We start from the raw sequence: 11658 nt of genomic DNA, 5'->3' as shown, positions 1-11658 counted from the left end.
AAATAAAATATCCAATAAAAAATTCACAACTAAAAAAATAGAAAGGAAAGGATAGGGAAGGAAAAAATGTTTTCTATATACATAAGCAATCCTAATTTGTTATAGTCTCCCATGTGTGTAGTTTGGATTTGACTTTGCTTTATTAAAGAAATTTTATACAGTACTATCTTCAAAGAGTAGCCAACAGCCTCTTTGTGTGCAGTTTCCTACTTTAATTTTTTGTTTGTTTGTTTGTTTGTTTTAAAACCCTGACCCCGCAACAAATCTAAATACAGCTCTCAGAGGGGAAATTGGAGACAAGTCCGAAGTCCTTAGCACAGAAGTAATCTCCAATTGACAACCACAGGAGAAGGGAATATTGTTTTTCTCCAATGTAGATTCAAACCAAACCTAAGGGCAGGCCCAGGGTAGATTTAGGTGGGTGGGGAAGAAGGATCTATGAGGAAGTTTGGGATGGGAAACTATGAACAGAATATAGTATAGAAAATACAAGTTCTACTATTTTAAAAAAAAAAAAAAAAAAGCCTCCCCCCCCAATCTGACAGCTAACTGCAAATGTGTTGTTCCTTTTCTGTATACCCGATGACTTCCAGCTAGCTAGGTAGTGTGCAATTCTGTCTCAGTTGGGCTATCAAGGTTGTGAAAAAGGGGAGCCATCTATACTGTTGCATGAAGCCATCATCAATACTAGGTTGACTTTCTAACATATATAGCTGCTCTCAGGGCAGTCCAACACTTAAGTCCTTTAAGCCTCAGGTAAACTCTGTAGGTAAACCTTACAAATTCATAGATCCTGCAGGTTGTGCTTGCTTCTTTAAGATTGAAACTTTGGTTGGTGTCAAAAATAAAAACAATAAAATTATAAAATAAAATGAAGGGATAGACATGCCTAGGATTTTAAGATGCTCAATTTCTTCAGAAGCTTTATTTACCAAAACATTAAGCATTAATTAAAAATACCAAACCATGTAAATATTGTCCAGATTCGGCCTTGAAGTTGCTGAGCTGGCAGAAGGCTGAGTGATAGTGGAGTCTTCTTTCTCTTTCTGTTAAGATGTGTTATCAACCCCATTACCATTTCCAAAGACCTAGGTATGAGAGTATTGTTTTGTTCAATTAGTTGCCACCAGGTGAGTAGCTTGAACAAATAAATAACTGAAAATTTCATGCATTTATTTACTTGAAAGTTTTGAGTGTATGGTAGAAGAGAGAAAATGGGCTGGGCCATACTTCGGGTACCAACTGTGGGTCAAGAAGAAGGGCAGTCTTCCTGTGCTGGGATGATCCATGCCTTGGGAAGGAGGGCAATTCACAAGGGTTGGTATCTAGTCCCAATGTTTTATCAAAAAGACTTTGATTCTGGACTCCCTTCTAATTCCCTCAGGGCAGTCTGGCAACCCTGCACAAATAGAAAGGGAAAACACCCACATTAAACACACTAGCAAGCAAGCAGGGAAAAACAAAAAACTAAATGTCTGTTAAGTTGGGCCCAACAAAACAAAGGAAGCTCAATCCACAAAGGTTGATTGCTAGCCTGAGACTCATCCCTGGCTGGAAGGAGAGAATCAAGTGTAGCACTGGTGTACAGTTGGTCATTCAGAAACCACACCCATCCAGCCCCCAACATTCACATTGCTGGGCCACACACAGTCTCTAACACCTTCCTTTGTTCCAGATAATAGAGCCAGTAATTGGCTCAAGCCTTTAATCCCAGCACTCAGATCTCCAGGTTCAACGCCACCATGTTCAACAGAGTGAAAAGAAGTAGAAGGAGAAAATAAATTAAATATTGCTTTGCTAGAATGGTTCTTAGTTTTAAGGAACATAATGGCTGGACAGAGGGGAATAAGTGGAAAAAGAGAAGACAATAGAGAATAAATATAATCAAACTCAGTGTGTGTGTGTGTGTGTGTGTGCGCGCGCGCGCGCGCGTGCATGCGTGCATGCATGTGTATACATGTGATAATGGAACTCAATGCACCAATGCATGACAATAAAAACAACATTTTCAAAACCTAAACACTGGATTTATGTAACCTGTACCTCAATTTGAACAAAAAGATAAGACATTAAATACAATACTATGTATTGAGAGGGTTGAGAGAAATCAACAGGACACTATAGATAAGATAATGTCTTGGTTCCCTCTAGAGATACTAAGGAGCAGAGGTGACCTTATCACTATGGAATATTCTAATGGAATGTTGTTGTCGATTCGATCTTAATCATCATTATCAACAGTGGTTAATTAATCATCAGTGGGCAGAGGCACCAGAGTCCTAGGAGAACTAATAAACAAGTCCCTATGGGATGAGGGTCCAGGGATCCCTCCCGTCTATCTCCAGTGCCAGAGAAAGGGAAGGTAACATCCTGACTTTAGCAGAACAATGGTGGTGAGGGCCAGATGCTGGAAGCAGCCTCTTGTGGTTCAAGGTTCAGCATTATGGCATTCTCCTGAAAAATTATTTTGCCTGAATGTGTGTTTCTTCACCTGAAATCAAAGAAAAAATGCTGTACTCATATCCAGATAATGCTACCGACTTAGAATGCTTCGGGTAATCTAGAATGGCATTTCCATCCATAGTATGCTGAATCCTAACACCAGTGCTGTCAAAGGGCACAAGCCATCAATTTGCTTTCAATGTTCATGGTGTGAAGAATAAGTGGAGACTCCATTCAGGCCAGTAGGTCCTCATCATGGGGAAGCCTTTCCTGCCAAGGACTGAGAAGACTCTCACCTGACCAAGGTAAGTCCAGAGATTTTTCTTCTGCAGCCCAGCAAAAACCCCCATGTCTTAAAGAGTAGGGCCACATCTGGCACATGTTATATTGTTCTGAACAAATTCTTTAACCTGTTTGTTTCTCTTCATCTGCAAAGAAAGGTAGAGTACAATCTACCTTTGTACCTGGTTACATTGTGTACCTGGGTTACACAATGGATGCAGAGTGCTTAAGTACCAGATAGGAAGTCAAGCAGGGCTCAGAATCCATGCCTGGCCTTCATGGCTGTGTAATGTTGGGTAAGGTGTCTCAATACTCTGTTACCTCGAATCTGTAGAGAGAGAATAATGTTAATGAATATTCTAGAAATGTAGCATGGGGCCAGATGTACAGAAAGTTCTCATCAGATAGTGACAGAGTCACGATGTGGTACACCAACAAGAGCAGATATGGCAATTATTATACTTACTAAAGTAAAAGCAAATGCCTTCTCTTCATTCTGAAAGGTCTGTCTTCAACAGTTTATCTTACAAATATGGAACAAGCCAGGATAAATACAGCATTGGTTCTACAATGATTTTTGTCTAATTCTATAATGACACAGTTCTTTGCCATCTGCAGAGGGAATGGGTGGGCTGTGTCTCCTCACAGGTTCCCTGTTGTGTGCATTCTCTGTACCTTCTAGTGCATGCCTAGGTCTTTGGTGATCAGTAAAGAAGAGGAACAGCCAAGCAGTGAGACACATGCCTTTAATCCCAGCACCAGAAAGCAGAGGCAAATAGATCTCCGTAAGCTATTGGCCACCTTGGTCTACAGAGCAAGTTCCAGATTAGCCAAGACTACACAGAGAAAACCTATCTTTAAAATAAAAAAGAAGACAGACAGACAGATGACAGACAGACAGAAAGAAAGACAGACAAAGAATGCATTCATGAAAATGGAAATAACTGCCGGGCAGTGGTGGTGCACGCCTTTAATCCCAACACTTGGGAGGCAGAGGCAGGTGGATTTCTGAGTTCGAGGCCAGCCTGGTCTACAGAGTGAGTTCCAGGACAGCCAGTGCTACACAGAGAAACCCTGTCTCGGAAAAGAAAGAAAGAAAGAAAGAAAGAAAGAAAGAAAGAAAGAAAGAAAGAAAGAAAGAAAGAAAGAAAGAGGAAATAACTGAGAGACTGTCAAGTAAAAAGTAGAGTTTGGGGGGCTCAGAATTAGATCAGGTAAAGGATGGGGGAGTTTTAAATTACAGCACAAAGAAAAAACAACAACAGAAAGACAGTCAAAAGATGATGGACATTGAAGAGCTTGAAAACAATAAACTCAAAGTGACATGGACTGTATGAAAGCAAGGGACACAGAAAGGATATTGAAGAGTTCACAGCTAAGAAGCTCTTGAATTGCTTTTTAGTAACACAAGAAGTGCTAAAGACAGTATAGGGGAACTTAAGATAAATAATCTAAATAAGAGTGATTGCCTTTTAAGGGGTAGGAAGTGAGTGTGACCAGGAGGGACATGAAAATGGCTTCTAAGCTTTTTGCAGAAATTATTATAACAATAAAGCACTTAAAATTCAGGATCTTCCCTCAAAGAGAAAAAAGTGGGAGGAAGAGAAGGCAGAAGGAGACTCAGAGTAAAACTAGAGGAGAAAAGATGGTACAGAACTTCCAAGCACACAACAGGGAACCTGTGAGGAGACACAGCCCACCCATCCCCTCTGCAGATGGCAAAGAACTGTGTCATTATAGAATTAGACAAAAATCATTGTAGAACCAATGCTGTATTTATCCTGGCTTGTTCCATATTTGTAAGATAAACTGTTGAAGACAGACCTTTCAGAATGAAGAGAAGGCATTTGCTTTTACTTTAGTAAGTATAATAATTGTTTTTAAAGAGTGAACTCTACATAATACTGCCCTGAACGTTCCTATTATTTCTGATAAAGAATAAAATAACTGACCTCTCTGGAAATTGAATTATCATGTAGGGAAAAATCTCAGCCACAGGACAGACATCAGTCTCTGAGTGAATCTCCGGAAAAAGTATATCAAAGACCAAATACAATTCATCAACAAACCCATGTCTACACTTAGAAAATGAGACCAATTCTACACTAATGTTTACCATCAAGTCATTGATCCAACCACACAGTTCATTATAACTGCTGATACTCATAAAAGACAAACTCAATAGCTGCAGTGTTCAGATCATACATGGTACTCAATAAACGTTCGTTGAAACAATAAAAACTAACTGATCAATGAACTCATGTTTTTCATCAGCCTTCTTTGCCCTCAGCTGAGAAATCAGAAGTACCAGAGGAAGAATCCACCTATTTTCCAGGACATTCCTGGCTTCCTCTCAGCCACTAGAAAACATTGGACCGGAAGGAAAAGGAAAAGGGAGGAAGGATGCTTGGAGAGTAGAGGGAGAAGAGAAACATCCACATCACATGTTTTGACAAGTATGCCGAGTGAGCTTTTTCAAAAAAATTTAAAATACATTGTCTGACAGTCTCATCCCACCAACTAGACACAGATGCCATGGTCAACCAGAGCTCCCCCGTGGGCTTCCTCCTGTTGGGCTTCTCCGAACACCCACACCTGGAAAAGGTTCTCTTCATGGTTGTCCTGTGCTCCTACTTCCTCACTCTCCTAGGAAACACACTCATTCTCCTGCTGTCCACACTGGACCCCAGGCTCCACTCTCCAATGTACTTCTTCCTCTCTAACCTCTCCTTCTTGGACCTCTGCTTCACCACAACCTGTGTTCCCCAGATGCTGCTCAACCTCTGGGGCCCCACAAAGACCATCAGCTTCCTGGGATGCTCTGTCCAGCTCTTCATCTTCACGTCCCTGGGGACAACAGAGTGCATCCTCCTGACAGTGATGGCCTTTGACCGCTATGTGGCTGTCTGCCAGCCCCTGCACTATGCCACCATCATCCACCCTCGCCTGTGTAGGCAGTTGGCAGGTGTGGCCTGGGCTATAGGTTTGGTCCAATCCATAGTTCAGACACCTCCTACCCTCCGTCTGCCCTTCTGTCCACATAGGCAGATAGATGACTTTTTGTGTGAAGTTCCATCTCTAATACGACTCTCTTGTGGGGACACCACCTATAATGAGATCCAAATGGCTGTTGCTAGTATCTTCATCGTGGTTGTGCCTCTGAGCCTCATCCTTGTCTCTTATGGTGCCATCGCCAAGGCAGTGCTAAGGATACGTTCTGCAACGGGGCGCAGGAAAGCTTTTGGGACCTGCTCTTCCCACCTCATTGTGGTCACTCTCTTCTACAGCTCAGTCATTGCTGTTTATCTGCAGCCCAAAAATCCTTATGCCCAAGAGAGGGGCAAGTTCTTTGGTCTCTTCTATGCAGTGGGCACCCCTACACTCAACCCTCTTGTATATACCCTGAGGAACAAGGAGATAAAGAGAGCATTCTGGAGGCTACTCGGAAAAGATGGGGACTCTGAAGAGAGCTGAGGGAGAAACACTTAGTATACTTTGCAAATTAAGATGAATTTTAGTCTTTGTGGAAAAAATTGAACTCCCAAGTCCACTCACTCTTTCATGCCTATTGAAGCCACAACAGTAGACCTAGTGAATAACAGGCTATAGTGAAAAGGGAAGGGATAGTGAGAAGGAAAGAAGCAGAATCAGATGGTAAGTGAAAAGAGTGCTAGATGTTTCTTCCAAAGTGAAGCATTCTCATCTGTACTGATCAAGAAGGCTTATTTGATTCAAGAAATTTAGAAGAAAGAGAAAAAAATCTTACAAAACTCAGGAAGTTCATGAAATTTACAGGATTCTGGTGATTCCTTCTTGAGATGACATAATCAGTAAACAATTGGAAGTGAGAAACCTCTCCAAAGATCTAACTGCAAGCAAGTTATATACCAGAACCCAGTGACACAACCTATATGTGTCCTCATCCTTACTTAAGTGAGGCTTTCAGTCATACAGCTACAGCTGTCATGTACCACTTCATTCTTCTGTAACTACAATGAATAAACTCATTAGTTGACCAACCTGGATTTGAATGGAATAATTTGTTTGACCTACCTTTGGTGCCCTATTTAGGATGAGTTCATCAGGAAGAGTAAGATTAAGACAAAGACACAGAAACAGACAGACAGAGAGACAGAGAAACAGAGGAGGTATCTTTAATTTACATTCAAAAGCATAGTTAATATTTGTTTCTTTTCTACTCATTTTGTTTCATTTCCATTTTATTTTGTTTATAGGTTCTCAAAGCCCTTTGTACATTTTTTTCTAGCTGTCTGTAGCATTATTCTATAATTCATATAGTGTTTTGTTGTTTGTTTTAGTTTTTTTTTTTTCAAGACAGGGTCTTTTTCAAAACTATGTAGCTCTGGCTGTTCTAGAACTCACTCTGTAAACCAAAGACAGAATGACAGAGATGGGTGGCCTCAAACTCACAGAGACACACCCATTTCTGTCTCCCACATGCTGGAATTAAAGACGTGTGTCACTTTAACACAAAGACATAACCCACAGCATCTAGAGTTTCTTCTATAGTAAAACTAGAAAGAAACCAGGAAGACTCCCATAAAAAACTAATCCGGGGACTTTACTACTCAAAGATGAGAGAATTCAGAGAATTGGTGCTCGTTTTAGAAATGAACAAAAACACCTAGAATATGAACTCTTTCCCTCCCCACGTCCCTTCCTACTTGGAATTCTTTCCAAGGTTAAGCCAAGAACAGAGATATTCCAGAGACACAAATGTCCTCCCAGGCAACCTTGGAGACAAGTTCTTGGGATTAGGATCCTTGCTTCTGATGAAGAATCAAAGGGGTACTGTTGTTCTGGGTCACAACTCCTCCTCATCCTGTTCTCTAAAATGAAGATAACAGATAAAGTAGTCTTTTAATTCCAGGAATTTTGGTGGGTTAAGGAGATGGAACAAGAAGCATAGAAATCCACAAACCTTCTATTCTACTCCAAGCTGATGGACTATCCCAGATGAAGTCAACCCACCCAGAACATCTTCCCTGGAGAAAAGCCTTCTTCTTCTCCAGGAATAAAAGTTCATGAGGGAATTTGTCAAAGAGCTTTGACAATGAATAATGCTCTAGAAATGCCAACCAAACACTATATAAAATCTACTGTCAGTGCTGAAGAGATGGCTGGGCAATTAAGAGTGCCGGATGCTCTTACAGAAGGACCAGGCCCGGTTCCCAGCACCCATTAGTGGCTTAAAACTGTTTCTGGTTTCAGGGTATATGGACTGGAGAGCTTCTTTTGGCTTCCTTAGGCAGTAGGGACATACTGCACTTCATAAACATAAAACAAGAGAAAATAAAATGTAAACACACAAATGAATAAATGTTACTTTAATAACTTACAGTGAATTCTTTTTTTAAGTGGTTTTTTTTTTTTTTTTTGGTTTTACTTATGTCTATTTGTCTCTGTGTATGTATGCTCAAGAGTGTGCAAATGCCTACAGAAGCCAAAAGACCTTGGATCCCTGAAGCAAAAGTTACAGGCCATTGTGAGCTACCACAGATGGGCACTAGGATCCAAACTCCTGTCCTTGGCAAGAATAGCAAGTGCTCTTATGCACTGAGCCATTTCTCCAGGCTTCTGAATTCTTATTTACTGATGGTGCAGTTAACGTTCCATGGCAGGGAAGACAAGAACTTGGAATATACCTCAGTGGAAGAACATTTGCCTAGTATGTGTGTTAGCATCTAAGTTCAATTTTCAGCTCTAGAAGAAAACAAATACAATAGAAAAATGATTCAGCCATTAAGAGCATGCACTACTCTTACAGACATTCCAGCATCCATATCAGAAGGCTCACAAGCCAGGGGAATCTGACACCCCTGGTTGCTATAAACACCTGCTTATATATATACCAACTTGTATAAACACACTTAGATATAATTAAAAGTAATAAAAAAATAAATATTTTTCTGAAATTCAATAGAGACAGAATGACTGGGTAAGAAGCTTGGGAAAAAATCTCCCTAAAAATCATCAATATATCTAAAATAATAAAACTTGCCATTTCAAGAACTGGAGATAAGCTAAAAGCATAAAATAAATTTCATTTATTCAAAAATATTTTTAAAAAAATTAATGAACCTGAGAAAAAACAATGTCAATCTGAGACATGTTAGTCTGGAACTGGTTTCAGCATGCCTGCAAAGAGTGAAACAAGGTTATTCAGATATTCAGACATGCCACAGGAATCAGGAGTTCTGGTAAGGATGGAACCGCTTTTATTTGGAGCAGACATTGATGATGATGATGATGATGATGATGATGATGATGATGATGATACACACTTGGAGGCTATCAAAAGCAACAATGCCTCAGTGGCATACAACTAGAAAATGTTAACAGGGTAGCCAGTCTGAGGTTGCAATAGTGTTTTGAACAAACAACTGACCTGCAAGTCAGCCAGAAATGTAACAGCAAATTCTTAAGATCAAATCAACTAAAGTCCTAACCCAACTCAGCATAACTCTGGTGTCTGGAAAGGGTAAATGCAGAGCCCTGGGTGCTGTTTATCTTGCTGAACACAAAGATAGAAGTAAAAACAATGTGGGTTTATAAGCTGCCTGAATTTAGAAAGCATTTCCCAAATTACATGTAAATCTATCAGAAAAGGGTGGGGGTCTACAATTCTGTAAGCTCAGACTAGCTTCTTTGTTGGCGTTTCCTAGTTGTTTGCCACTGAGACATTATTGCTTTTGATAGCTTCCAAGTGTGTATTATTTTTTTTTCTGTGTGCCCCAAATAAAAGCAGTTCCATCCTCACCAGAACTCCTAATCCCTGTGGCATGTCTGAATAGCTGAATAACCTTGTTTCATGCTGTCTGTGGAGGCATGCTGAGACCAGCTCCAGAATAACATGTCTCAGACTGGCCTTCTTTCTCAGGTTCAGTTAAAGCCCAAAACCTTGAATAAACAATTGGTTGACCAAAATTAGCTTTCCTTTCCCCAGGGAAATACTTAAGAAGCCCACCTCCAGAAAATTATTTGGGTTTGTCATGGTGACTCATATCCATAAGAGACCCTGTATCAAAATAAATAATTAAAATTTAGGTGTAGCCCAGTGGTAGACAGAACACAGGTTTAGCATGCTCAAGGCCCTAGGCTCAATTTCCAATGATAAAAATATTTTTAAAAAATTTAAGACTTACTCACTTTATGTATATGTACACTGACGCTGTCTTCAGACACACCAGAAGAGGGCATCAGATCTCATTACAGATGATTGTGAGCCACCATGTGGTTGCTGGGAATTGAACTCAGGACCCCTGGAAGAGCAGCCAGTGCTTCTAACTGTGGAGCCATCTCTCCAGACCCATAAAATAATTTTTAAAAGTTCAGTTATCATTAAGTAGAGACATCAACAGCTACACAGAGGAAAAAAATTTACTCACCAGAGAAATTCAACAAATAAACATAAAATATCTGTGGTTGCCATCTATTAAATGAGGGTCCATTACAATTGACAATTGTTGCATATTATCCAAAATATCCAATTTTTAGTGGTGTTTTGTGGCATGTGCCTATTATCTCAGCACATAAGAGGCTGGGGAAGGTGGATTGTTTAGAGTTCAAGGCCATCCTGAGTTACATAGTGAGTACTACGTCATACATAGGTACCTAATAAGACCCAATCTCAATAAAATGTCCAGTTTCAACTCCAAGATAAAGATGTGTGTGTGTGTGTGTGTGTGTGTGTGTGTGTGTGTGTGTGTGTGATGTACACATAAAGGAGGCTATCAATAATAGTTTCTGACCAGTCCCAATGTTGCAGTGGGCAGGAGGGAGGGGTTGAAGGGTGAGTGGGGAACGTCCAGTAGTGAATATGCATTGTTCAAATGAGCACAACAATGATCAGATAAGAGAGAGAGAGAGAGAGAGAGAGAGAGAGAGAGAGAGAGGAGAGGAGAGGAGAGGAGAGGAGAGGAGAGGAGAGGAGAGGAGAGGAGAGGAGAGGAGAGGAGAGGAGAGGAGAGGAGAGGAGAGAAGAGAAGAGAAGAGAAGAGAAGAGAAGAGAAGAGCAAGAGAAGAGAGAGGGGCAGGGAGGAAGGAGGGAGGAGGGGGAGGGGAGGAGGGGAAGGAGGGGAGGAGGGGAGGAGGGGAGGAGGGGAGGAGGGGAGGAGGGGAGGAGGGGAGGAGGGGAGGAGGGAGAGAGGAGAAGAGGAGAAGAGAAGAGAAGAGAAGAGACCGAGCTCGCCAAGTTCATTCTGTGTGTTCTGGCAAGGTCTCAAGTATTGAATTTATCTACCTGAGAGCCAGCAGGTAGGATGCCACACCTTCCCAGCCTGCCCTTCCTGGAGCAGCAGGGACCTGAAGAACCGGTCAGAGTGCCGGAGTCCGGGCTTGCACTGTGACTGCTGAAGCTGAGCCTACAGTGGGAGGACCAGGGTGGCTGAATTCCAGAGCTGACCTTAGGGTTGGACCTGGAAGATTCCCAGGGACCTATGGCTGCAGGGCAGCTGCCAACCTGGCTGCGCTCAGCGAGGGTAAACCCGCGAGACCTGTCCCGCGTGGTGGTCTAGAACCGCAGCCCGCGAGTGGTGCAGGCCCTGTGGCTCTTCTTCCACGGTGAACCACAGCCCTTCCAGACTCTGCTGCCAGGCACCAGCCTCCGCATTAACAGCTACCGAGGTCACCCTTGGCTCTTCAGAGATGCAAGAACGAACGACAGACTCCTGGTTAACCGAACTGAGTTATTTGTGCCATCTCTCAACGTTGATGAGCAGCCTGCTCTGGCCAACATCACGCTGCCGGTATATACGCTGAGAGAGCGTTGCCTTCAGGTTGTGCGAACCCTGGTCAGCCCTGAGAACTACAGGTGACTGGACATTGTCTCCTCACTCTATGACGATTTGGAAGACCATCCCAGTGTGAGGAAAGACCTGGAATGGCTTAGCCAAGAACACATTGAAAATATGT

The 11658-nt window shown here is 41.8% G+C and overlaps 1 protein-coding gene across 1 annotated transcript; it reads left to right on the top strand.

Annotated features, from left to right (window-relative positions):
* Nucleotides 1-2323: 2323 nt before the first annotated feature.
* On the top strand, nucleotides 2324-6743 carry LOC117724510 (olfactory receptor 2H1-like). The gene is made up of 2 exons (XM_034524373.2): nucleotides 2324-2747; nucleotides 4999-6743. The coding sequence occupies exon 2, from the start codon at nucleotides 5260-5262 to the stop codon at nucleotides 6196-6198; it is 939 nt and encodes a 312-aa protein (XP_034380264.1). The 5' UTR covers nucleotides 2324-2747; nucleotides 4999-5259; the 3' UTR covers nucleotides 6199-6743.
* The last annotated feature ends 4915 nt before the right edge of the window (nucleotides 6744-11658 follow it).

This window comes from Arvicanthis niloticus, chromosome 20, assembly GCF_011762505.2.
Source record: "Arvicanthis niloticus isolate mArvNil1 chromosome 20, mArvNil1.pat.X, whole genome shotgun sequence".
NCBI classification, from domain to species: Eukaryota; Metazoa; Chordata; class Mammalia; order Rodentia; family Muridae; genus Arvicanthis; species Arvicanthis niloticus.
This window is presented reverse-complemented; position numbering and strand designations above follow the sequence as displayed.